At 35.8% G+C, this 27,446-nt stretch overlaps 2 protein-coding genes across 3 annotated transcripts; one reads left to right on the top strand and one right to left on the bottom strand.

The window, feature by feature from the left end:
* Nucleotides 1-25,584, top strand: LOC136799253 (muscarinic acetylcholine receptor M2-like). Its single transcript, XM_067055944.1, has 3 exons — nt 1-84; nt 22,773-22,930; nt 24,393-25,584. The coding sequence occupies exons 2-3, from the start codon at nt 22,807-22,809 to the stop codon at nt 25,490-25,492; spliced, it is 1,224 nt and encodes a 407-aa protein (XP_066912045.1). The 5' UTR covers nt 1-84; nt 22,773-22,806; the 3' UTR covers nt 25,493-25,584.
* On the bottom strand, nt 2,306-18,122 carry LOC136799251 (uncharacterized). Of its 2 annotated transcripts, XM_067055941.1 has the most exons (13): nt 17,996-18,122; nt 16,592-16,671; nt 15,670-15,711; nt 13,665-13,981; nt 12,477-12,620; nt 11,237-11,987; nt 10,299-10,439; nt 9,366-9,695; nt 8,621-8,779; nt 8,148-8,257; nt 7,273-7,525; nt 3,995-4,223; nt 2,581-3,005 (listed from the first exon to the last, which is right to left on the bottom strand). In XM_067055941.1, the coding sequence occupies exons 2-13, from the start codon at nt 16,614-16,616 to the stop codon at nt 2,711-2,713; spliced, it is 2,796 nt and encodes a 931-aa protein (XP_066912042.1). In that variant the 5' UTR covers nt 16,617-16,671; nt 17,996-18,122; the 3' UTR covers nt 2,581-2,710. The 2 variants fall into 2 exon arrangements, with proteins under 2 accessions (XP_066912041.1, XP_066912042.1); XM_067055940.1 differs by lacking the exon at nt 17,996-18,122 and having other exon boundaries at nt 2,306-3,005; nt 16,592-16,777.
* Nucleotides 25,585-27,446: the final 1,862 nt, after the last annotated feature.

Consider the following 27,446-nt stretch of genomic DNA (forward strand, 5'->3'; position numbering starts at 1 on the left):
AATTGGTGATCGTTTCAAAATACCAAATAGAGAGAAAAAGACTTTTGAGGAGATCGTTTGAGAGACGACATATTTGCAACCAGAGTAAGTTCTTTTCTATTTTCTTTTTCTTTTTTGGTTTTTATCGTTCTTATTTACGTAATAGACGTTTTTTATAAGAACTAACTGTTTGAGAAACAAACTTTATAAAAACATAAAGCTTCGATGACCAAAATGTTAAGAACAAGTTAAGAATATTTTAAGGCTTAATCGACTCTTAAAAACAATCTTAGGAAATCGCACAAAAATATTCACAAAATGGTGAAAATAAGAACATTCTAAAAATATTTTAGCCTTAAGACTCAAAAAATTAGGAACATCCGAAGTTTTAAAAAATTAAGTTTTTATAAAAAAACATGTAATAGATCGGAGGTTCCAAATCGAAAAAAAGCATATTTCACGAATGAAGGCGCCTAAAAAATATAAATTTCTATTTAAATTTTCTGATTTATATTTGATGGGTTTTTTACCACAGCAGACGGGTTGATTACCATAAAGAAGGACTTCTATACTGTATTATTACTGTGTAGACTTATTACATCAACGAGACGGGGTTCACTCGATTGAAAATTTCAGATTTAGTCCAGTACTTTTATGACGTTTTTGAGTAGTGCATTGGTCTTATTTTGTTTCGTTTTTCGTTTTACCTGGTGGGTGAAGGTTACCGAGTTAATGTATCGGAGGATATCGAGGGCGACGGTAAGTCGATAGTCGATGTACGGCTCTATGTCACCTTAGCTCACCTAAACAGACAACGGTATTTTGGTGTTTTTACCGTCGTCGAGCAAAGTCGACGGTGATTTTGGAGACATGTCAACTTTGCTTTATACCGTCCCCCTCGATTTATCTCGAATACATAAACTCGCTATTGGTTACTGGTTACTGGTCAAATTGTTATTCGCCTTTATATTAATCTTGTTTTATTGTCATTTTTAACAATACCTTTTAACATTCGAAATGCTCAAATGACTTTTTTGATGTCAATTCAAAATTATTCAAAGGGCTTGTAATTAACATACCGTTTTCAAAAAATACCAGTTTCATGTTTTACAGCATTCTTACCCTATGAGAATAAATTATGCGGGAATAAATTAATGCGGAATTAATTAAGGGCTCTGACCATAGTGAATTTTTCATAATTGCCGTGTTTAAAATGTGTTTTCTGACTGATGTAACCAACAAAACTATGGCATGTTATACATTTTCTGTTAGACAAGCTATTCCTTAATCTGAAAATTTAAAAATTGCATTGAAAAAATTTCGGCGAAGAAAAAACATTTTGAAAAAATTTTCGCAGTAGATGGTGCATCTTTTACCAAACAATAAAAATTTTTGCGGAACATTTTTGTAAATGCTTCTTTGTCTCGAAATCTTCAAAATAGTGGTTTTTCATCAATTTTTCATCTCGATTTTGCTTAAAAAAACAGTCATAACTTTTGACACATCTTTTTAGAAAAATTTTCCGCAAAATTTAAAATAGTTCAATTCTTTGCGGACAGAGTAAAGAAATTTTGAAACAAAAAAGTTATTTACCCATTATAACTAAAGCACTTTTTGTAACAGAGGATAATGCAACATATTATTAACATCTTTTTAAAGTTCGTAACGTCATTTTTGCAATTAAATTATTAATTACTCCTAAGGGATTCGATTAAAAAGCAATTTATAAAGGCAATTCTTTGTTAAAAGTGTCAAGGAACCTGAAATATAACTTTTATGTTCAAATACCAAAATCAATTTTTGGACTATGGTCAGGGCCCTTAAATGTGAATTTAACCCTTTTTCGCAAAATTAAATTCCGCAAAACAAGAAAATTCCAATAGTTCGCATTAATAAGTTCCGTATTTTTTCCTACATTATTGCTGATTTTGGAGGTGTAAACCCCGAATATTTATTTTCTGGACACCAGGGCATAAATTAAGCACTTGTATTCTCATATTTGACAGCAACATGAAGATGAGTAAAAGATTTTTAAAAGGGATTTTGTATGTATTTCGTTGAAAATTTTTTAGTTCGTTCTGATTCTTGAAAAGTAAAAAATCATTTGAAACGCTTTTTCGTATTAACTAAATCTGCAAAATCCCTAAAATGGGCCTATTGGCATTAATTTATTCTGCAAAACATTTTTTGGGGGGTCGCTCGCATTAATTTACAGTATTCCGTATTAATTTGTTCCAAAATTTCATACCCTCTTAAAGGGTTTTTAGATACCTTACTAAAAACCCTTAAAGAAGGTATGAAATTTTGGCAGGAATGATACCCGATATTTAATACTCAAACTCTGAAAGTAATGTCTTTTTACGAAACGATTCAAAATTCTACAGTATTGCCTGATTGCTCTCTGAGCGTATTTTTCAATCATACTTTAAAAAAAATTACAATGCAACTATAAAATTACGATACAAAGACCTTAAAGCAATATATTTTCCAATACTACAATTTCAAAGATTGAATTTGATGAACACAATCGATTGAAAATGTCTTGAAAACTTGCCCTCTCTTCCTTACACTCCCTGCCTTACACCATAAACTCAATGTTAAGACAAATAAGTCGTCAATATTATAAAATTTACGCTGAAAATTGTTCAAAAGATTCTCGAAGATAAACTCCGAAAATAATTTCGTGAGTTTTTAATCCCGAAAAATTTCATATGGCGAAAGTTGCTGTACTTTACAACTCCTTCACCGGAATATCTTTTCCATTCTTTGCTGCTTTCTCTTTTTCCGCTTCTCTCTTGGCCAACATTTCTCGATCTTTCACTTCCTCAGCCTCATTTTCTTCTGTATAATTACGAAGTTTCAATTTCAAGATGACACGACCCCCTGATCCGTTATTTGAAGCGAAAGTGCGGGTGATTCCTTGTGGGCGGGCGAGTTCGTGGGTGGGTATTGAGAGACCTTCATAATTTCCAATGTATTTATCTTGCCCATTATTGTCGTCCTCTCTCACGTAGCCGTGAACGAGCCTAAAAAAGTTGTATTTAAAAGTAAAAATGATATAAACTAATATGAATTTTACGACGTTGGCTTTCAGTGTTCAAACTTCTTTCGACGGATTTCCGTCTTAGTGAAGTTAATAAAGATGTATTTCTCAAAATTCGCCGAAATTTCAAGATACCTTATCGGCCCTTTTTACACCGGCCCTTATTGGTATTATTTTTGGGCTCGTGGCGTAATAAGGGCCGGCGTAAAAGGGGCCGGCGTAAAAAGGGCCGATGAGGTAATGTGCTAAATTGCTATTTAAAATCCGTTTTCCGTCTCATGCGAAAAACCTTGGTTTGACCACTGGGCTTCGTTATGTAAAGACAAAGCTCGTAAAAACTGTTCCGGAGAATTAGCAGTCGTCACATTTTGATATATTACTCTTAGACAAGAAGTGTAAAACCTCGTTGGAAAGATCAAAGACTTAAATTTTAGACAAATGAAATAAATTCAAGATTATAGTATAGATTTTTTTACTTGCTCAAATCTATCTTGCTTTTCAGTACACTTTAAACATGGTTGAACATCGTTACTTTTCTTGTAACTTTCTTAGATTAAACACAGTAAGATTAGTTAGGATAAAGCCCATGTTTATCGTTAAGGCCCGTCTCCACTTTCGCACGAAATGGGAGACAGTTTTTTTCTTAACCTTTTTTGCCTGAAGAAAAGATTACGTCATAAAAAAGTTTCGCGCGAACAAAAAAAAAAGTTGAAGGAAGTTCTACTTTTTTCATCTGTCACGTCAATTTCGACCAATGGAATTGCTTCATTTTTCAACCGACCAATGACCTTACAAAAACGTCAAAAAGTGGAGACCGGCCTTTATGGTACGGTCTGAGGCTAAATGAAGTCATTCTATTGGACATAAATGACGTCAGTCTCAATTAACCAATAGAATTGTCAGGTTTCATCTCTGATCGATACGAAACCATAACTTTTGAATATGACCAAAATCTATTGACAAAATACTTACATAGTTTGTTTGCTTGCTTCGTTGAGGAATCCTGCTCTTTCATAGAATCTGACGTCATTCAATTTGACAGTGTGTCCTTTTCCTTTCTTGATGGATAAATGATTACTTGGTTGTCTTTGCCACATTTCTCGGTTTTTGTTGGACATTCTGTTACCAATATCAACATCCAAATAACCGTATGCTTCATAATTTGTTCCCGAATCTTCCTTCTCGATCATGTAAAGAGTACCTGGAAGTGATTGGAAAATAATCAAGTAAACGTATGTACAACAGTTTTGTTACAGTCAACTCCCTGTAATTCGAATCTTTCTGTAATTCGAATCTTCCTGTAATCCGAATCTTTCTGTAATCCGAATCTTTCTGTAATTCGAATCTTTCTGTAATTCGAATCTTTCTGTAATTCGAATCTAAGCTCTAGTTTAGACGGCCAGCTTTTAGCCCTGCCTATTCTAATTGTGAATTAAAGTAGGCAGAAAGTTTACTGTCTAAAAAGTCAATACGTTGTTTATACGTACCTTCTAATACGTATTTATGTAGTAGACTCTTTGTTGAGGGTAATAAAGTTAGAGAGAAAAAATGGTTTGACGAATGAAGCTAACTGTACCTTCTAATACGTATTCATTTAGTAGACTTTTTGTTGAGGTGATAAAGTTTGAGAGAAAAAAAAAGTTTGACGCCTGAAGCTAACTGTACCTTCTAATAAGTATTCATGTAGTAGACTCTTTGTTGAGGTGATAAAGTTTGAGAGAAAAAAATGGTTTGACGCCTGAAGCTAACTGTACCTTCTAATAAGTATTCATGTAGTAGACTTTTTGTTGAGGGTAATAAAGTTCGAGAGAAAAAATGGTTTGACGACTGAAGCTAACTGTACCTTCTAATAAGTATTCATTTAGTAGACTCTTTGTTGAGGTGATAAAGTTTGAGAGAAAAAAATGGTTTGACGACTGAAGCTAACTGTACCTTCTAATAAGTATTCATTTAGTAGACTCTTTGTTGAGGTGATAAAGTTTGAGAGAAAAAAATGGTTTGACGACTGAAGCTAACTGTACCTTCTAATAAGTATTCATTTAGTAGACTCTTTGTTGAGGTGATAAAGTTTGAGAGAAAAAAATGGTTTGACGACTGAAGCTAACTGTACCTTCTAATACGTATTCATGTTGTAGACTCTTTGTTGAGGTGATAAAGTTTGAGAGAAAAAAATGGTTTGACGCCTGAAGCTAACTGTACCTTCTAATACGTATTCATGTAGTAAACTTTTTGTTGAGGTGATAAAGTTTGAGAGAAAAAAATGGTTTGACGACTGAAGCTAACTGTACCTTCTAATACGTATTCATGTAGTAGACTTTTTGTTGAGGTGATAAAGTTTGAGAGAAAAAAAATGGTTTGACGACTGAAGCTAACTGTACCTTTCTAATACGTATTCATGTAGTAGACTTTTTGTTGAGGTGATAAAAGTTTGAGAGAAAAAAATGGTTTGACGACTGAAGCTAACTGTACCTTCTAATACGTATTCATGTAGTAGACTTTTTGTTGAGGTGATAAAGTTTGAGAGAAAAAATGGTTTGACGACTGAAGCTAACTGTACCTTCTAATACGTATTCATGTAGTAGACTTTTTGTTGAGGTGATAAAGTTTGAGAGAAAAAAATGGTTTGACGACTGAAGCTAACTGTACCTTCTAATACGTATTCATGTAGTAGACTTTTTGTTGAGGTGATAAAGTTTTGAGAGAAAAAAATGGTTTGACGACTGAAGCTAACTGTACCTTCTAATACGTATTCATGTAGTAGACTTTTTGTTGAGGTGATAAAGTTTGAGAGAAAAAAATGGTTTGACGACTGAAGCTAACTGTACCTTCTAATACGTATTCATGTAGTAGACTTTTTGTTGAGGTGATAAAGTTTGAGAGAAAAAAATGGTTTGACGACTGAAGCTAACTGTACCTTCTAATACGTATTCATGTAGTAGACTTTTGTTGAGGTGATAAAGTTTGAGAGAAAAAAATGGTTTGACGACTGAAGCTAACTGTACCTTCTAATACGTATTCATGTAGTAGACTTTTTGTTGAGGTGATAAAGTTTTGAGAGAAAAAATGGTTTGACGACTGAAGCTAAACTGTACCTTCTAATACGTATTCATGTAGTAGACTTTTTTGTTGAGGTGATAAAGTTTGAGAGAAAAAAATGGTTTGACGACTGAAGCTAACTGTACCTTCTAATACGTATTCATGTAGTAGACTTTTTGTTGAGGTGATAAAGTTTGAGAGAAAAAAATGGTTTGACGACTGAAGCTAACTGTACCTTCTAATACGTATTCATGTAGTAGACTTTTTGTTGAGGTGATAAAGTTTGAGAGAAAAAAATGGTTTGACGACTGAAGCTAACTGTACCTTCTAATACGTATTCATGTAGTAGACTTTTTGTTGAGGTGATAAAGTTTGAGAGAAAAAAATGGTTTTGACGACTGGAAGCTAACTGTACCTTCTAATACGTATTCATGTAGTAGACTTTTTGTTGAGGTGATAAAGTTTGAGAGAAAAAAATGGTTTGACGACTGAAGCTAACTGTACCTTCTAATACGTATTCATGTAGTAGACTTTTTGTTGAGGTGATAAGTTTGAGAGAAAAAAAATGGTTTGACGACTGAAGCTAACTGTACCTTCTAATACGTATTCATGTAGTAGACTTTTTGTTGAGGTGAATAAAGTTTGAGAGAAAAAAAATGGTTTGACGACTGAAGCTAACTGTACCTTCTAATACGTATTCATGTATAGACTTTTTGTGAGGTATAAGTTTGAGAGAAAAAAATGGTTTGACGACTGAAGCTAACTGTACCTTCTAATACGTATTCATGTAGTAGACTTTTTGTTGAGGTGATAAAGTTTGAGAGAAAAAAATGGTTTGACGACTGAAGCTAACTGTACCTTCTAATACGTATTCATGTAGTAGACTTTTTGTTGAGGTGATAAAGTTTGAGAGAAAAAAATGGTTTGACGCCTGAAGCTAACTGTACCTTCTAATACGTATTCATTTAGTAGACTCTTTGTTGAGGTGATAAAGTTTGAGAGAAAAAAATGGTTTGACGACTGAAGCTAACTGTACCTTCTAATACGTATTCATGTAGTAGACTTTTTGTTGAGGGAATCAAGTTTGAGAGAAAAAAATGGTTTGACGACTGAAGCTAACTGTACCTTCTAATACGTATTCATGTAGTAGACTTTTTGTTGAGGTGATAAAGTTTGAGAGAAAAAAATGGTTTGACGACTGAAGCTAACTGTACCTTCTAATACGTATTCATGTAGTAGACTCCTTGTTGAGGTGAGCGGTGTGATGGTCAATGTCAGTCGTACCCAGTCCCAACTGTCTTGTTTAAATTCCTTGTAGTCTTTATTCCCAACCAGGTCACTTGGTTTGAACTCATGTCCATTGTAATTGCCAATAGTATCATCTCCTCCATTATCATCCTCGCGAACTGAATTTAATGTAACCACTTTGCTTGTTGTTTGTGAGGCGTCGATAAAATGTGGTGATTCCTGGTGGGTACAGTATTGAGAAAGAATTTAGATTCTTAGAGAAATGTTTTAGAAAAACATAAGAATCTTATTATAAATCTAGTATACCCCCTGCTTCCCTTCCATGACGTACTGTTTTCTACGGAAAGACCCCGGTTTTTGCCTGTAATGGCAAATTTTATACAACCTTTGTCTAAAGTCTATCCAGATATAATTGGCAGTGGAAGCAAGAATACCTGTAACTTTTGATAGTCAAATATAATTGCGATTTTTTTTTTGCTTATTTTATAGAATCAAAAGCGCTATATTTGAGTGTATTTTTGATTGAAAAATTCGCGATTTCTAACGGTTATATTTGCAAATGCAAAAAGTGAGCTTTTTTTCTACTTATGCTACAACGTTCATTTTCCTACCAGTGGTAGTTCAACCTTAGGTTAAGAAGCTTTTCAAATTTCAAGGCATTCGGAAAAGTCCTTCGGAAGATATGGGATCCGAAATACCCCTTGGTAGCACTTTTCTGTGAAATATCAAATCTTCAACTTTTTACTAAAAACGGTATAATCAAGAACAACTAAATGGCTCCTTTTGCCCTAGAATAAATTAAGGATAAAATAAGAATATTGATGAGAAAAAAAAAAAATACCGTGAAAGTATGGTGGAAAGTCTCGGTGTGGACTGTGTTAAGTTTTTCCACGATATTATCACCTTCATTTCGATGCCATAAATTGATATTTTGGTTTTCAAGCATTTCACCTAAGAAAACAATTTCATTAGGTAGCTCAGTAATTTGGACTGGATTAAAAGTTTTACTAAGATTTTGAAAAATACTGAAAAATATTTTCTCTCGAAAATTGGAGAACGGTAGAACACTTCTGCTTCGCTAAATGAGGAGACGGTTGGATACTTCCTGTGTTATTGCAGAGATTACAGCTTCAAAATAAACAGTTTTATGACTTAACCCTTCCCAAAGTGCGATGTAAGGGTAAATGCGAGTGACGGTGCACTGTGAGGGTGTAGAATGTAAGACGAAAACTCTTTTTTTTGATTTTTGTCTTTGTCCGTACAAACGGTCATTTCAAACCAAGAGCCCCTCCCTTGAATGGTTCTATAACTTACCAATATTCACAGTAAGGTCACCATAAGCCTCGTAATGACTTTCACCATCACTATTGCACCAAAAATCCATCTTTACCGTCAACTCGTAGTCAACTTTCTCTGGTGGAGGATCTACCACACCAATCGATGTCAAACTAAGTTTGATTGTTGCCCATGCCCCTAAAAAAGTTCCAAAATTATATCAACAGTACATATAACCGATATTTTATAAGGAAGCCCATCACAGCTGGCACACAACGTTGCTTCAACGTTTATCTAACATTATATGGACGTTGTGAACGTTAGACAAACGTTAAAACAACGTTGTGTGCCGGCTGCCAAGTGAATTTCACGGAAACCTTGTTCGGATATTTAAGAACTGAACGGAACGGGACATTGAGAGGACGGTGGCCTAAATCTGTAAATCAAAACCTTTTTTTTCACTGGCCACACGGCCATGTAGAGTGGTTAGTATTCTTGTGATAAAGAACTCGTAGACTATATCTTTAGGATTTGATTCACGAGGCTCACACCCAATCAATGAAAAGGAAAACACTTGCCTAGTTAACTAAGCCTGTATTCACAAGGCTAAGGCACACTACTTAGCCAATATAGCGTTTTTGGTGCTCTGAAGATTTTTTTATATTTACGGATTTCAAGTTTGCCTTGGAGTACTAGTTTAGTTCTTCAGTCACAACTGACCATCAGATTTATCCTGGCGGCCGAATCAAACTAGCTTAGGTTTCTAGGCTATGAAAACACTTACCCGTATCAGTGAATTTGTTTTCATAGTCTACCCCTTCACTCAAGGTAGAGACAGACCATTCATGGTTGTTCCAATCCCCAATAGGATCATCTCCTCCAAGAGCTCCGTCATTTTCTGTCGCCCATCCCAAGGATGTGATCTTCTCATTGGATTGCATGAAATCTTTCGATTCACGGAAATATATAGCGTAAGGAATGCTTTGGTTGTGATAGTCTAGCACAGCTGATGATTGATCACGTGGTACGTCCCAAACCACAAGACCTTGGTTGATTGGTCGACTACCGATGTTGAAATAAAGATGTCCGAAAGGATCGTAGTAATCACCATTTCCTAAATGAAAATTGTTAGTGCTTTTTAATAAATCTTTTTTACCATTTTCTCAAAATACTTTTACTTACCTTAAGGCCGAAAATGGACTTAATAAAATCAGTTCTTAAGTTTTGAATAAATATCAGCCTTGTCATATTCTATTCTATTAAAACCCGTTCTATCATCATCAAGGACTTTGGTTAACGTGTTCTTGTTGTGTCGAGAAAAGTTTTTTCATCGTAATCCACATTTTGTAAGAGATTTATAAACAGTGGAGACTGGGGAGTCCCTATACTCAACTTTATTCGAGTCTTCCGAATTTCAGGTTTTAGAGACAGGTTCATAAGGAATCATTGATTGGGACCAAAAGGCTTGTTCGAGTAAAGAACATATTTTAGTCATAGCGGCTCTATTTATAGGCTATTTCACAGTTGAAATGAATCATGGGTAATCAGGACTGATTGCGCGCCCCGATAACGGTTTCCCGTTGGTTAGATGCAAAACATTGGACCAAAAGTAAATCGTTATTACCGCGCAATGGTCCTGATTACCTATTACGCTTTGCGACTGTGAAATGGCTTATGGAGATTCCACTGAATAAATTTATTCAAATGATCGACGTACCATCATAAGTATAATAGGTTAAAGCTCCTGCTAACTCGTACCAAACAAGGTCAGCGCCATCGTCTTTCTGTGGTTCTTTGTCTTTCGAGAAGGTTGTATAGACTGAGTCATCATTATCACATTGACTGAACCGGTATGAACCTAGAGTTAAAGTTAAACGTGATTAAAACGTGGGTAATCAGAAAGTCTATTAGTACAAATAGTGGGGAAAACATCCTCCACATTGCCCGATGATGGGAGAAGAATCTCTCGAAACGTAGCCAAACGTAAATCTCGTGATCCAAGCCACGATAAACTTCCAATATGAATATCACTGGGTCGATAAACGCAAACTTATTTAGAGTGATTAAAACGGTTCGCACGTAACGGTTCAGTTTCGCTCCGAATCGAAATGAAGCCATTCTATTGGTTAGAAGTAACGTGAAAATTGAATTCAACCAATAGAAATGGCTTCATTTCGTTTCAGAGCAAAACTTTACTTTGCAGAATATACAAAGAAGACTCCATATCTCGAACACGCACGGGGAACACAAATTTGTTCGAGTTAAGGAAATTTCGGGTTATGGAGTAAGATTTATAAGGCATTGTTAACTAAAGGGACCATAAAACTTGTTCGAGTTAAGGCCGGTCTCCACTTGCGCGCGCTTTGATCGCACCTTTTCGAGCACAGCTTCCACGATTTTGGTCAAAAGAAAAATGAAGCAACTCCATTAGCGCGATCTGACGTAACGGTTGAAAAAAGTTTTTTTTTGAGCGCGCGCTACATGTTTATGACGTAATCATTTTTCCAAGCAAAAAGGATTGAAGCCAAAAAGTGCGATCGCAGCGCGCGCAAGTAGAGACCGGCCTTTAAGGAGACATTCATAAGATATTGCTAGCTTTTTCCGTACACACTATACTTTATAAAGGGAATGTTAGATTAACAAGGTCGTTCTTACCTGAAGTCACATCAACAGTTTCCAAACCAAGCGCGTTTCCTTTTCCAAGACAATCATCGAAATCTACAGCCCCATTACCATCTGAATCCCACATATTCATAAAAACAACGTATTCATTGGGCGTGTCACTGCTAATAAGGGGCGTGTACCTATGATGTAACTGCCAGTTGAACTCGTACCAATTGGTTGCTTCCACCCAACGTCGGAGCTGATACAATGGATAGGCTTTTCCCCGGATAAATGGTAGCTCCAGATCGGAAGCCGGCGAGGTATCAGGTATAGGAGTTCCGAGCGACTCAGCAAAGTCTGCAAGACCAAAGATGATGGATTCAGGTAAAATATAGAGTTGGCCAAAGCCTTCTACATAGTCATTTCTAACAACATCTGTTCGTGTTGTTTGCCAATGCCCTTCAATGCGATTCGGTTGTCCACCATCGTCTTCACCAATCTTTTGTGTATTCAAATTAATGAGAAAAGCGCCGGTTATATCAAACATTGCGTCCTCGATATCCGTAAGGTTGCTAAGAAATTTTAAGATAATACTTAGAAGACCACCATCTAATTCGGCACCGATGTCTTTTCCCAGTTGGATAAGAGACTTGATGGAATTCTTCATATTTTCGTACCCTTCTTTAGACTTGTGTAATTTCTCATATCCATACATGTGCATCCCGGTCATCAATAGATCCAATACGCTATCTAAATCTCCACTTTTAGTAGATTTGCTTTGAAGTTGTTTCTCTAGTTTCTCCTATAAAATTGAATAGAGATAACTTTTTGCTGTGAGAAAGTTCTGAAATATCGAATTGTTTTATGAATTAATCTGGTGGTAAGCTGTGACTAAAACACTTCAAAATATTCAAATTTCATCCACTGGGTGTTCCGTCTTCACAAAGTTTAAAAAGAGGCTTTTCTATTCCAAAGTTCAGCAAATTTCGATGTAAGGTTCTTGGCTACCTTGTAGAATAAAGTCCAGGAGAAAAAAATTTAGCTTAAGCAAAGGATTTGATAGATAAGTCCTCTCATTTTAATAAGCATTAACACTCATAAGGTTTGGCTACGCGTCAGCATCGCTCTCCCAGTGTCGTACGAGTATCATGGTATACGCCATGGCTTGGCAGCTCGCGTCTGTCAAGTCGCTGTGTCTGTCAGCGCCGTGATTCCTATTCCTTCATGGGTAGGACCCATTCCGAATGCATTCGGAGGGCTCATATATATCTATCTATTTTAACAAGGATACCTTTAAAGGGGCGAGTTGGTTACGTAACGTGTTTGATAAATGAGATTGAACACTTTCTGATGAAGGTTTTTTAGGTGTGGGTGCATATTGAGCTTGGTAAGTTTCGCTACCATCGCACACGTAAAAGCCATCCCAATCTGGTACCTAAATAAAAAATTTTTTTTCTTTATTTGAAAAGATCAACATAGTGTCCTAGTAGGTTGGTTTCCCTCCCTTGAAAATTGAAAAAAATCCCTCTGCCCCCTCCCTTTTAGTTCCCCTCCCTAAGGTTTTTAAAATAATCCCCCCATCCCTTGAAAATTTTTATTGATTTTATGCTCATAACATAATACTGCTTCTATTCATGTTATCTCGTCCCTATATACAAAGACAAAATGTAAATTGTCACCACCTCGAATATAAAACACTATTACATGTTTTTAGCTTGAAGTTGAACAGATATATTTTATGTTTTATGTTTGAAACCAGAGAACAGAAAATTTTTTGATCCCCCCCCTAGAATTTTGAAAACGATTTTGCCCATCCTTTTATGAAGAAAAAAAACTCAACATACTTATTTTCACTGTTTTTCGAGCATTTTGCCCATTTTCCTAAGAAATCGGGTATTTTAGAGTCTGCAAAGCCTTAAATGTTATTAACTTGTTCTTAACATTTTGGCCATCGAAGCCTTATGTTCTTATATAGCTTGTTCTTATAATAAAACGCGTGTAATAGGGTTACTGATGGAGCCAGATAAGTTGTTCGATATATTCGAGTTACGGAGGTGTGAGTTACGGAGAATGTATTATTGGCCAAAACTTAGTCGGCCCTAAGTGACTAAATTTTGGCTTGGTGACTAAAATTAGGGCCGAATAAAAATTTTTGCCGACTAAAATTTGGGCCGACTAAAATTTGGGCCGACTAAAATTTGGGCCGACTAAAAATTTAAAAATGGCCAAAACTTAGTTATTAGTTTGCCCAAAGTGAGTAAATTTTGACGAGGTGACTAAAATTAGGGCCGACTAAAAATTTGGGCCGACTAAAAATTTAGAAATGGCCAAAACTTAGTTATTAATTGGCCCTTAGTGAGTAATTTTGACGAGGTGACTAAAATTAGGGCCGATTAATAATAATTAAGGCCAACAAAATTTTGACCGATAAGGTAAAAAAGATTTCCTAGAACAAAATGGTTCAAAAAATGGAAGTTACCTCGAGGTTACAGGTGATTTTGAACTTGGGCATCAGGCTGCCACTACTTTCATAATCAAAGGAGAAAAGCAACGGCTGAGCAAAGTGGACATATTCTCCTTCGTAAGTGGCAATAATTCCAGTGTTGCCGTCCGGTAATTCAATACTAATCTGTCCGGTTACTTGGGTTGTTGTTAAGAAATTGTCTGCTTTTCGGATGAACTCGCCTAATTTGCCATTGTTCTTGAAGAAATTTGTCATACCAATGATTTCGCCACGTGGCTTCCAGAACGACATAAACTCGATAATTCCACTCACCCTGTAATTCTTCTTTTTCGCTAATAAATGAGTAGAATCGATATTTAACGTGGATAGCCTCATAGGCGTAGCGAGATCCCCTGCAAAATTTATGGATGAGAGCGGTTTGTACGACACTGTAATTATTGTCTTTGTTTTATCAAAAGATAATGAATATGTCATAAACGCCTGCACACCCCCATAAATTTTGCAGGGTATCTCGCTACGCCTAATGCAGTAATCTATTGTCAATAATAGACGTCACCCGCGTTTTTTCTACGCAATTAAGGGCTCTGACCATAGTGAATTTTTCATAATTGCCGTGTTTAAAATGTGTTTTCTGACTGATGTAACCAACAAAACTATGGCATGTTATACATTTTCTGTTAGACAAACTATTCCTGAATCTGAAAATTCAAAAATTGCAATGAAAAAATTTGATGAAGAAGAAGATGAAGACTTTTGCGAGGAAGAGTATTTCAACTTTGAAGAGCTTAGTTTCAGCGAAGAAAAAGCATTTTGAAAAATTTTTGGCAGTAGATGGTGTATCTTTTACCGAACAATAAAAATTTTTGCGGAAAATTTTTGTAAATGCTTCTTTGTCTCGAAATCTTCAAAATAGTGGTTTTTCATCAATTTTTCATCTGGATTTTGCTTAAAAAAACAGTCATAACTTTTGACACATCTTTTTAGAAAAATTTTCCGCAAAATTTAAAATAGTTCAATTCTTTGCGGACAGTGTAAAGAAATTTTGAAACAAAAAGGTTAATTACCCATTAATAAAACTTAGCACTTTTTATAAAAGAAGGTGATGCAACATATTATTAACATCTTTTTAAAGTTCATAACGTCATTTTTGCAATTAAGTTCTTAATAACTCTGAAGGGATTTGATTAAAAAGCAATTTATAAAGGCAATTCTTTGTTAAAAGTGTTAAAGAACCTAAAATATAACTTTTATGTTCAAATACTAAAATCAATTTTCCGACTATGGTCAGAGCCCTTAACGTCTATTCCACTTTGCGACTTTTTCGAATGTTTGGAGCCCGGGTTTTCAGGTTCTAAACATTCGATTTTTTGACGTCACTTTTAATTTTCGAAGCTCTTGCAGGTAGCGAAAAAATCTAATTTGCGTCAAAGCACTTGAAAGACTATTTTTCGAAAATCGTCAAAGTGGAACTCACTAAGAACGAGATGAAAAATAGGTTTTTTCAAGACAGTTCTTTCCATTGTTTTCACGAAGTGATTTTCTTAAACATTATCGCTGAATACAAGGATGCACTAGCAACAATAAATCTAGGCATTTGAAAGTATTGTTTGTGACCCGTAATTAGAGGTTTACGTCAGACCTGCATTCGAGGGGGGGTGGGGGTAACAGCAGTCAGTGGGCAAACCATTAACGGAGCAAAAATGTTGGGGTACGAAAAAGTCAGGGTCTTTCTTGACAGTGTACCTTTTATCGGGAATATTTTTCAAAGAAGCTAAAACCAAAAATCACGACGAAAACAACTTCCTGTCAAATTTTTAAGACCAAGGAAACTACTGAAACTGAAATTCAACCTTTTGAGGGACTAAAACCGGAATGTTTACTTTATTCTAAAAGGGGAACTTAATTCTAAAACAGTGTGTGTTTACCATAGATTGTATGATATTAAGAGTTCATTCTAAGGGTAAGAACATAAAAAAAATCACTTAAAATTTCTTACAAAGTAATATCATATTATACTAACCTTCCACATGGCCAATGGAAACTCCCAACACCAAAATGATTGCTTGAAAAAAAAAAAAAAATAAAATTTGTGTTTGAAATTACGTTCTAAACATGAGCAGTATTTTATGCCTTGTGAGTTTCAAGCCCCTAAAATTTTGGCCGTCGAAGCGTTATGTGCTTATATAGTTTGTTCTTATATAAAAGAATGTGTATTTAGTTTGAGTATTAACTACTGGAGCCTTATCCGCGTGCTGGCCTAGCAGACGAATAAGACGCAGTGGGTGAGTGAGTCTAGACTACGAAAGGGGCGAGCTAAAGGAACCTAGGGGAGTAGAACCTAATCCTATTTGCAGACAGGAACGGGAGACTATGCCGTTACAATAAAACTAATATTTAATAATGACAACGCTCTACAATCGTGCAACAAATAAGAAAAGGATACTTACAAACCTTTGTCCTGAGCAGGTCCGCCGCCGATCGCTGCCGAAACAACACTAAAGTTTAGGAGGGCTGGACAGCAATTGCTAACTTGCTGCCCAGTGGAGCGTGGAAGGCGCAGTTGGGCGTTAGAAGGGCGCTAGATACGATCAGTAAAGGTATAGCCGAAGGAACTTTAGTAATGCCTGCCCTTTTTTGGAACAGACTTAAGACAAAAAGATACACGTTTTTTTTTAATAAGGAACCTTAACTTTGCTCTGAGCCTGGAGTCCCTTATTTTTACAGAGAATATCAGCCTCAAAGTTCCTTATCGAGTTCCTTATTTACATAACTGCTCAGTTTGGATTCGCAAAAATTGGATTCCTTAAAACTTGTTTTCTTATTCTCAGCCTGAGCAGTTCCTTAACAATTCCTTATTTTTTGGACCATTTTCAGCCTCGAGTTCCTTATAAACGTGTTCCTTATAAATGTACTAAGTATAAAAAAAATCGAACAATCCTTACCAGTTAATAGCTGCATCTTCAGCATTTCGCCTTTATTTACCACCAAAACCTGAAAAACTGAATGTTGATATTACTTCGATCTATGAATGATCAGTGTAATGAAAAACCCTCTAAAAACGATCCCTATTTATACTTTTTTGCTAATGAGCTATGTACCTTTCTCCAGAAAAATATAATTAAGAGAGTTAATTGAGACTATCAATTAAACGTGTTTTTATTAGTCCGGCGGCGATCCAGGATCACCTGTACTATTAGTAAATATGGGTTTTTATTTTATTTTCCCATCATATGGTCCCTTGGGACCCCAAAACCAGTTTTTGCCAAGCTGGCAAAGCTGGGGAAAATTTTTTATGGGGGCTTGAAGGGGATAGGGTCATTTTAGCCTGGGGGTCCTTAGAAAGTCGATTTTTGAAGTTCTTATTTAGCTAAAACTGATTGTGCCATCAGATAGAGCTTGAAGAGTAGATCTCCAAAATGGGGTCATTTGTCTCATTTGGTGGACTTAGTCCCCCGGAATTGGCTGATACGTCTTCAAAAATGCAATATTTTATGCTGACGTCAGCATTTTTGAGAGAATTTCCAGCAAAAGATACCACTTTTAACAGATGCGTCTCGAAGTGTACTATCGATTAGAGGGGTCATTTATAGGGTTTCCTAGGGTAGATCATGAGATATTTGAGTTTGAAATTTTGCTGACTTAGCGTTTTTCAACGTTTTTGGCCCTTTTCTGCTGAGTCAGCAAAATTTCAAACTCAAATATCTCATGATCTACCCTAGGAAACCCTATAAATGACCCCTCTAATCGATAGTAATCTTCTAGACGCATCTGTTAAAAGTGGTATCTTTCGCTGGAAATTCTCTCAAAAATGCTGACGTCAGCATAAAATATTGCATTTTTGAAGACGTATCAGCCAATTCCGGGGGACTAAGTCCGCCAAATGAGACAAATGACCCCATTTTGGAGATCTACTCTTCAAGCTCTATCTTATGGTACAATCAGTTTTAGCTAAATGAGAACTTCAAAAATCGACTTTCTAAGGACCCCCAGGCTAAAATGACCCTACCCCCTTCAAGCCCCCATAAAAAATTTTCCCCAGCTTTGCCAGCTTGGCAAAAACCGGTTTTGGGGTCCCAAGGGACCATATAATGAGAAAATAAAATAAAAACCCATATTTACTACTTGTAAGGGTTGATACAAAAAAGCCCTTTTCGCCGCCGGACTATATAGAGAAGAAATTATTATAAGAACATAGGGCTTCGATGACCAAAATATCAAGATAATGCTAAGAACATTTTAAGGGCTTTGTGGACTCTCTCTTTGTGGCTTAAAACTCAAAAAAGTTAAGAACATCCGAAGGTTTCAAAAATTTTGAGTGTTATAAAAAAAATGTATTTTAATTATACCCTTTTTCTAATGAGCTATGCACCTTTTCCAGACAGATTGCGTTAATTGAAGCAATTATGCTTTATTCCCTGTCTGATTCGTCCGAATTACTTTAGGCCGTCAACCAACGATCGCGTGTGAAAAAAACAACTGAGACCCAAGACAATTATTTTTCATTATCTTACAAATCAAATTAACTGTCTTTTTGTTAATTATTGCCAGGATTGTCTAGCTTGTTCACGGTTCAGTGAGAATTTATCTCTTTGCCTAAAATGTTTTATAGTGCACTAAATCCTAATCTTTGTCTTGCTTCGTTACGGTCTGGTGATCTTGTTTACAAATAACATGTTGAGTTTGAGGTTCCATTTGATGTCTTTTGTGGTCCACCGTTGGTATTAATTAAATCAAGACATTGAAATGATAATGGTGCACTTTTCTGTCACGATATCCAAATGAAGTAGCCGATATTAGACTTGCAAAACTGGCCTATTATCAATCACGTCAAAGGGCAGGAACATAAGGGCGACAGGCGTTTGCTAAAATAGGAGCAGCGTAAGCAAAAAAACAAATTTCCTTCCTACGCTTCACGCTTTCAAAAATTTTTGACTTGAAAAGGTTTGTCCAGCCCCCCCCTCTCATGTATGCTGTATGGATTTTTAATGGAACAGCCCATTGCTGGTGATCCATCTGTTCAACTTTCTGGTGATTTATAAAAACACCCCTGTCTCTTTGTGAGCCGGTGAGAAATTCTTTACCGATGGAGATGAAAAGAGGGTTGTATTCATCAATCTGGCCTTTCAAATGAAGTTAAGGAAAAACTTATGGATAAAATGTCTGGAAAATTTTGGATTTTTTGTTGAAATATCTGGAAATTTTCTGACATTTTCAGGTAAAAAATCTGGAAAAACATGGCTTTTGAGACTACAAATCTGGAATTTTGAACTCGGCAAACCTGGCAACCCTGTGTTGAGAAACTTCCAAGTTAGTAGTACAATCATGGTCGTAATATTTGAGAAAAAAGGGAAATTCCTACGAAATCTTATAACCACAAACGATTTGGAAGCGCTCTAAATTAGGTTGGAAGGGTAGAGTTTTAACTCTGAGTTTTAACGCTAGTCTTAAAACTTACGAGCTTAGGGCATGGGAAATATCTAAGGATCCAAAAGTTAAAAAATGGTCCAATAGGGCTCAGAATATAGCCTGGAAGTCTATAAACCCCTCCCGACCTGAAATACTCGAATTTATCAAGTAGCCCAAAAGCGACTTTCTCGCCCGAACTCCAAATTTCGAAAAACGAAGAAATAAGCTAAATTCTCAATAGATTGTACGCCTTTTCTCAAAATATCTTTTCCAGGCCCGGTGGAACAACCGTAAAAGTGGAGGGGGCTAAAGGCTCAAAATGAGATAGAATTCGCCAGGAGTCGGAGAACAAAAGTCTATTTTGCAAAAAAGCTTCCGCCGAGCCTGCTTTCTCATTAAGCATGAAAGCTCAGTTTCGTCTTTTAACAAGGATGAAATTTAAGGATATTTATTTTTCTCACCGGGCCTTACTGGGAGTGTGACATTGAGTTAATGCAGGTTTGGAGTTGTGTTAAAATATAAATTTAGCTCTCATTAATCCTTCACCGTGAATTTGCTTTATCGTCAGTTGTAATACTTGCGATTATCTTTTCAACGAAGTGTTTTTTATCAAAGTTAAAGCATTTGTTGAGAAATCACAGATTAAAATAATCAGCGCACCTTTCTGTAAATGGTTTTAGGTCAGTGGGTGTTAGGAAAATTGGAAAACCTGAAAGTTTAATACCCCTTGTCACTGCGAATTTAAGACTTTCAATCAAATCCTATGTTTAGACTGCTTGAGTGATTATTTGAATATTAGAGAAAAGGGATACATTAAGGAAAGAAATTTTGGCGGGAAGAAAATTTGGTGGATTTGGTCAAAACCCGCCAAATTATGTTCCCGCCAAATTTAAATTTTCCAACCATCTGCCAAATTAATTTCCGGCCAAATTTAAATTATTGTATTTATTCCCCTAAATGTGTGCTATTTCAGGCCTTAAAAATAGGTTTTTTTTGTACATAATGGCTATTTTTGGACAAAAATGTCCTTCATCCGGCAAATTAAATTCCTTCTGAAAAACTTTTTCGGCCATCCGCCAAATTAAATTCCCGCCAAAATGTCTTTCCTCTTCTTATCCTCTTTATAGAAAGTTGTATAATTATGAAAGCTTTCTTCCTAAAGGGAAGCTTTTAGTTTGAAATGGATAGAAAGCGACAAGATCATTTTCTTGAATAAATCAAAGATTTGACTTAATCTGGAGGTCTTACTTTGGAGTTCATTTGAATGGTGAAATTCATAGTTGCTCCAATGATCATGTTTACAGTCTTCTTTTCGTAAATACGAGGTTGGAACTTGCAATTTACCCTTCGAGTATTGCAATTATATTTCGTTTATAAGTCAATTCTCACATTTATGAGGAAAAAGTGTTGATTCATTGAATTCGCGTAACCAGAAGCTAAAAGGTCTAATTATTTCACATTTTTTGTCTCGCTTGGTATCCCGAATTCTACATTACTTACGGCTATCGCTTTAAAAGTTCGCTTAACACTTATTTCGTTTGAGCACTGATTGTAGTAGGGGGCAAACCCTTAGGACCCGTGACATCTTTTATGCGACGCAACTAAACCTGGTCCATTTCAACGAATGAAGTATTTAAAGAGTTTTTTGCGATTCGCGAGGGAGGGGAGGGGGTTCTGCCCTTTTCCCCTACTAAGTTTTTTTTTTCAATTTAAGATATATCTAAAAAATCTATATACTACTTACTTTACAAGTATTTAGTTTAAGTTCATTTTTTATGTTCGTTGCAGAATTCTTTTTAGCCTTTTGCTGGAAACTCTAAAAGTTTTTAAAGAGAACGTTAATCGTGACCTGCAAATTTCATTTGAGGGAGAAAAGTTCTTTTGGAACGTTTATATCCTGTTAAATGTTTTTAATTTGCTGGAAAACTTGTCCAACCATGACCTGCGATTTTCGTTGAAGAGAAAAAAGTTCTTTGAAAGAAGAGGAACTAAAAAGTTGTAAAGTTTTTTAAGGATAGAAATCTCAACCGTGAGCGCTGCCTCATAATTCCTTGGAAGGGAAAAAAGCTCTTGGAATAAGAGGAATTGATTATTCCAAGAAACAAGAAATCCGGTCAAAGAATTTTCCCTTTTCCTCTTTAAGTTCCGAAAAACAGGAAATTAGTGACCCAAAAAAAGAAATGTCGAAAGAAATGTTTTGATACCCTGCATAGAAAGGGATGTTTCTTTATCCATCAATTTTTGCTGTCAGTCAGTATGTGATAATCACGCTATGCTGCTAGTGGGAGTTTTCGAAAGACGAGAAAGTTTTAATCATTTTTTTTTTTCAAGTACAATATTTATGTTAAATATTAAAATAAGGCTAAGTACTGCTTAATGACTTTTTTGGAAGTTTTTTAGTCCGAAAAAGCCAATATTTATGATTAATTGCTTCATCCAAGACCAAAAATACTGGATTACATTTTTCTGGGGATAGAGAAAAAAAAACAACTACTAAGGTTTGGCATTTTGGAAGCTTGGAGTAATTTCGTTAGCTTTACTACATGTTTTTTTTTTCTTTATAAGCACTTATAAGTATATCTATATATTATAAGTATATATTATAGACTCAGAAATGCCAAAAATTCAAGCATATGCTAAGCATAAACTTGAGCCTACTAAAGAAATTTCCAATTTTGGCTGTTTTTGGCTAGGGTTTCACAGATTTTCGAAATTTCCCTAAAATTTAGATATAAGCACCCTTCAAGCATTTTTCAGCCTTGTCAATCACTCGACCTAAGCATCTCTACTTAACTAATGAAATTATCAATCCGAAAAGTTCTAAAAATCTCTGGGAATCGAGCTTAACCTAGTCTTAATCTGTGGAGTGTTGTTTTACTGTAATTTTATTGGTTAATTTCTGATAGTCTTGACTCTTGTTATCCTTTTAACGCCTCAAGGGTTACCGTTAGTTGGTCTAATGTCGACATCCCTCTTCTAATTTCGACACCCTTCTTTGCAGATAGGAATAATATGAAGGTCAGAATCACCGATAGAGAAAATTTTTTTACTCTCTGATTGCTAAGCAAAGAAAATTAGTTTCAATCAGCGATTCTGACCTTCCTACTATTCCTGTCTGCCAAGAAAGGTGTCGAAATTAGAAGATGGATGTCGACATTAGACCAACTTATGGTATTGGTTAGAGTATTATGTCTAATGTTACGTAATGCAATTAAATTTTTTTATTTGGAATAATTTGTGGTAGGGACAGCCCCATTTTATGTCCCCTATCGTCAATCCATAGACAATTTTTATTACGAAATAGAATACTGGAAATGAAACTTTTTTAAATGAAAAGTAATTTATGAATTTATGATTTTTTTTCCTACTATGTTATAATGACGACGTTTACCCTCAGGTTGTGATGTTGTCAAGCTTCTTTTTTTCGCTACTTCAAATTTTGCCATAGTTTGAAGAGTTCCCAATAACATTTCTGGTTGTTCGAAACTAATTGTTTTTTTTAAGAAATTGGAAAATCGCCAGGCCAGGTGTCTTGAACTTTCGCTTAAGCTTTCGAGCTTGAGGGCAGGAAAATACGAAAAAGTAAAATTTTATAAACATTGCATTATTCTTTCGACTTCCAACAAGCCAATGTGCACCGCATACTTAGTAATTAGCTAATATAGCTTGTGGCAATTTACCGATGAGACTAATCTATTATTATATTTTGTGTTTTAGATAACCAACATTTTTATTCAAACAAATACACACGATGTCATCGTTTACAGACAACACTAGCCTAGCGACAAGCTCCCCTTTCTTATCAACGATCGCACAACAAACGAACAAACCAGATGACGACGAGAGTCTCATTTCACAAGATGGTGTAAGCACAGGTTAGATTATTTCTCTTTCTTATCTTATATTGATCTTGATCTCCAAGACTTAGCTCTAGTTTAGACGGTCTACTTTTCGTCATGCCTATTCAAATTGCATGTTAAAGTCGTCATAAAGTGGGCTGTCTAAAGTCAATACATTGCCCTCTTTTGACGTCAATGTAATGACTTCTTTAAATCTTTTTCAAGCAAAGGTTTTAACTGCCCACTTTGTGCCCAATTTTTGCCTTCTAACAAATAGAAGAGGTATAAAAAGACGGATGTCTAATCTAGAGCTTATGCGCGTTAAAGGCGTTTTAGCGTAGACCAGATTTCTTTGTTTGAGTCCTTCTTGAAATCAAGCAAGTGCTATAATTCACTGAAAGCTGAAAAGCTCTCTTTTTTCAAACGTCTAACCCAACTGGCAGACGACGTTGTTTTAGCGTTTATCTAACGTTATATGGACGTTGTGAACATTAAATTGACGTCGAAACAACGTTGTGTGCCAGCTGGGAAATCACAGACATCTACAAAAACGCAGGCGTTATAGTATAAGGACCACGAATCGGTTAGTGGATGCCAGCAGTCTACCTTTTTCGTTAAACTATGCAGCTTTCTTTTTGTTACCCTAAGTGTCGTTGTGAATTGACTGGATAGTTACACTTCCTTCTCAAAGACCAGCCAGTGGGGGGTAAAAATAAGACCAATGGCGATTGATATTTCCATGTTTCTTATGGCTGGGGATTTGAATTTCATTGTTTTCCAGCCAAAAGATTCAGTGGGGATGTAAAAAATAGCATAATATTTTGGGGATTAGCTCATCTGATTATTTCAGCGGAGACAAAAAGTAGAGTATAATTTTCCACTGGGGGCGATATTCTGCCAATTTTTCTAGTGGGAAGGGTTCCCAGTGGGTCTGTGACAAGGTGTATGGTTGCTAAATGTCAGTAATTAACATTAATTAGGTTATTCATCAAGCTTCTCTCATTAAATAACTCTAATATCTTTTATTCATTGCACTTTTGGATCTAGTAACTTCTTCAGTAACAACCAGTAACACAAAAACTTCGTGCTATGAATTTACAGGACATTTAAGTGCATTTAAGTGCACTCGTCTTTGACCTCGATTTTTCTTCATTGCACTTTCGGTTGAGGTTTCTATCTAATAACTTCTCCAGTAACACAAAAACATCAGGCTGTTGGCACCGATTTTCACGAGTCTCGTGCACTTTTCTATGCATCATATCTCTTAATACACCATAGTACCATCACTGTTATGTCATAATTTCATTTTTCACTTCCACATATCCTTCATATCGATCAAACATCGTTAACACATGGCAGTCGATCGCCAAAGCTTCACAAAACTCGTAAGAAAACGCACAAAAACATCCATTCATTCACAAATGCATATGTATTTACTTTCTCCTACATACTTCATAGCCATGATACTAAAAACCACTCTCTCTCCTTCCCTCCTCAGGTGAGCTTGCCTTCATAGCTATCTCCATGACAATCATGTCTCTCTTGGTTGTCCTTGGCAACATATTCGTCATCATTATCTACTACAAAAACCGCAAACTCCAATCACCCAAAAACTTCTTCATTTTATCACTGGCTGTGGCGGACATTATTATCGGGCTCATTCCGGTTAACTTCTATACCGTATATCTTATGTTCGGATACTGGCCGATGGGCGTTATCGTATGTAACGCCTGGCTTGTGATCGACTATTGGGCGTGCACTGTATCCACCCTAACACTCTTAGCGATCTCGTATGACCGGTTCTACTTCACATGGTTTCCCGTAAAACATCGAGTTCAATGCAACAGGGCGTATATCAAAAAAGTTATAACCATTATTTGGATTTTGGCGTTTTTGATTTGGGCGCCCGCTATTTTAGGGTACCCGCATGCTGTTGGGCAACACACGGTACCCCATGATCAGTGCTACATTCAGTTCCTGTTAGAGAACGGGTTTGTAACTTTTATTACGGCTTTTTGTTCGTATTACGGCCCCGTTCTGTTCACGACAATCGCGTACGGTTTGGTTTCCTATCGATTGGTTAATATGGGAAGAACTTCGACATTTGTGAGGAAGGTGAAACCACGAGTTGTCATGGTTGCAACACAATCACAATCACAAACGTCAGCACCTGCTGCTATGCCAACAATGACGTCACAAGAACAACAAACTGAAGCAACAGACGGTATTTCTGTTATACCGTCAACCGTCACGACGGCGGTAGTCGGACCGACAAAAAGTGACAATCGATCCACTGTGAGAAGGGTTGAGAAAAATCGGCAACAAAAGAATGCCAAAAAAGGCTTACAACTTTTGCTTTTAATCATTGTTGCTTTTTCAATCTCCTGGATGCCTTATTACCTGTCAACAGTCATTGTTTCAAGTCAGAACATAAGGCTGCCCGAGCGTTTATGGCGGTTTTGTTATATCGTTGGTTGGGGAAATTCATTTTTGAACCCTCTTTGTTATGCATTTGGAAGCAAACATTTTAAGAAAGGATTTATTGAGTTAATCACATGTGCAAGGTATAAACAAAAGATTAACTATGCAATTCGTTAATTGTTCATTATACTTAACTTTGTTCCCTGTTGTAGTATCAGCTTTTTTATGCTTACTGGCGGTCATCAGTAACGTAAAGAAAGCCTGCGATACACGGGGACGAGGTTCGATTATAACGTGATTGAAACACGAAGTATTGATTCTTCTAGAAGAATCACTGTATTTTTATCCAGCGATAAAACATGTTGAAAAATGATGTTGAAAATGTTACTCTCTTGTTAAGGGCGATAATATTGTTATATTTCCACACCTTATTACGATTCTGAAAGAGAAATCTTACCTCGAGTAAGCACCGTGCCTATGGGTTTTATCTTAATTGGATAAATTTTCACTTGGACTTTTTTTTCGCGAATTTAAAATTTAAAATTTTCGTGTTGACAAAATTTCGCGAATTGGCCTCCTTTTCACCCAATCTTTTTCATTTTCCCTAAGGGTTTTTGCCAAAATTCGGATTTTAAGGACTGATTAATGCAAAAATAGTCATTATTTGCAAAAATTAATCAATGTGAAATTTAATTCACTTATGCTATTTGGTTTGGTCTGGCGAACGGTAAATCACCATTGACTGGGTTTAACTCAAACAGATGATTAACTATGAAATTCGTTGATACTTTTTTACCCCCTTTCTCACAGACTCGTTAAGGTTTTTTCAGCCAGTGGGGATAAAAATAACGGACTGAAACTCGATGGGGATGGGTATTCCAATATTTTTTATGTCTTCAATTCTTTTGTTTTCAAGTCAGAAAATTCAGTGGGGATTGGAAAAATAGTTTTGCAGTAAGGATTGGTTTATTTGATTATTTTCAGTGGGGACGAGAATTGGAGGATAATTTTTGACCGTGGACGATTTTTTGGATAATTTTTCCATTGGGAAGGGTTTTTCTAGTGGGTCTGTGAGAAGGGGGTGTTTCAAGAGAATCTTTCGAAAAGTAAGAGGATGAAGCTTTTTTATATTACGTAAAAATATTGAATATATATTAAAATGTTATTGAATTATTTACATTAAAATATTATTTAATTTGAAATTATACAAAATAATGAAAAAGTTTTTAATTACATTAAATATTAATAAATATTTTGATGAGAGCCTTTATATGATGTCAAGATTTTTTTCGGTCAATTTCTCATATAAATGTCAACCTTCTACAGGCTTTTCTAAAAGTACACGAGCCTGAAGTTTGACAGATACCGTTGAACAAATTTTCTTGCTTGAGAAATGTTGAAGATTCATTTCTAGCCACTTCGAAGCTTTAAACTTAATGGTCAAAGATACATTAAGGTTCTCTATAGTACCTCAAATAGAAAGATTTAAATCATGAAGAGGATTTAATGGTTTTTTTCCAGTGGAAGGGACCAGTTTTTAAGCTCGAATTACAGAAAGATTACAGAGGTTCGAATAAGTGCGAGTTGAATGAATTTATGGCTCTCTAGAGTAGAAGCTCATTTTTTCAAATAGCAACAAGGTCTATCTCGATTGACAATTGAAAGTTCAAAAGCTTCTCTAATCAGAGGAAAAAGTCCTTAAGGTCAAAAATACATTAAGGTTCTCTAGTACCTCATAAATGTTTTCAAATAACATTTCTCGCAGTAGGGTCGGCCTTTTGCTTCTTTGTATGTCCCGTTGTTCAACTCAAAGGTACACAACGAACATGTAAAATGCTCTGGATGAAATTTCTTTCCTCCCATAGCTGTAATGAATGATTTGATGATCAATTTATTGCATTTGGCGCAAATGTTTCGACGTTTAGCACGGAAGTGTGTTTCACAGTAGATACGCCCTTCGTGCTCGTAATAGTTCTTCCCTTCTAGTGAATGCCGACAATCCTAAATTGGAAGAAAAATGATTGGCTATAAAACAAGTCATTGAATCTATTTAATGTCTATTTTCCGTTCATTTTCGTGGAAATTGAGCAGTGTCGTTGTAGAAAAGTCAACAATATTAGCTCTGATTAAG

The sequence above is a fragment of the Clytia hemisphaerica genome, unplaced genomic scaffold (assembly GCF_902728285.1).
Source record: "Clytia hemisphaerica strain Z4C2 unplaced genomic scaffold, Clytia hemisphaerica genome assembly, whole genome shotgun sequence".
NCBI classification, from domain to species: domain Eukaryota; kingdom Metazoa; phylum Cnidaria; class Hydrozoa; order Leptothecata; family Clytiidae; genus Clytia; species Clytia hemisphaerica.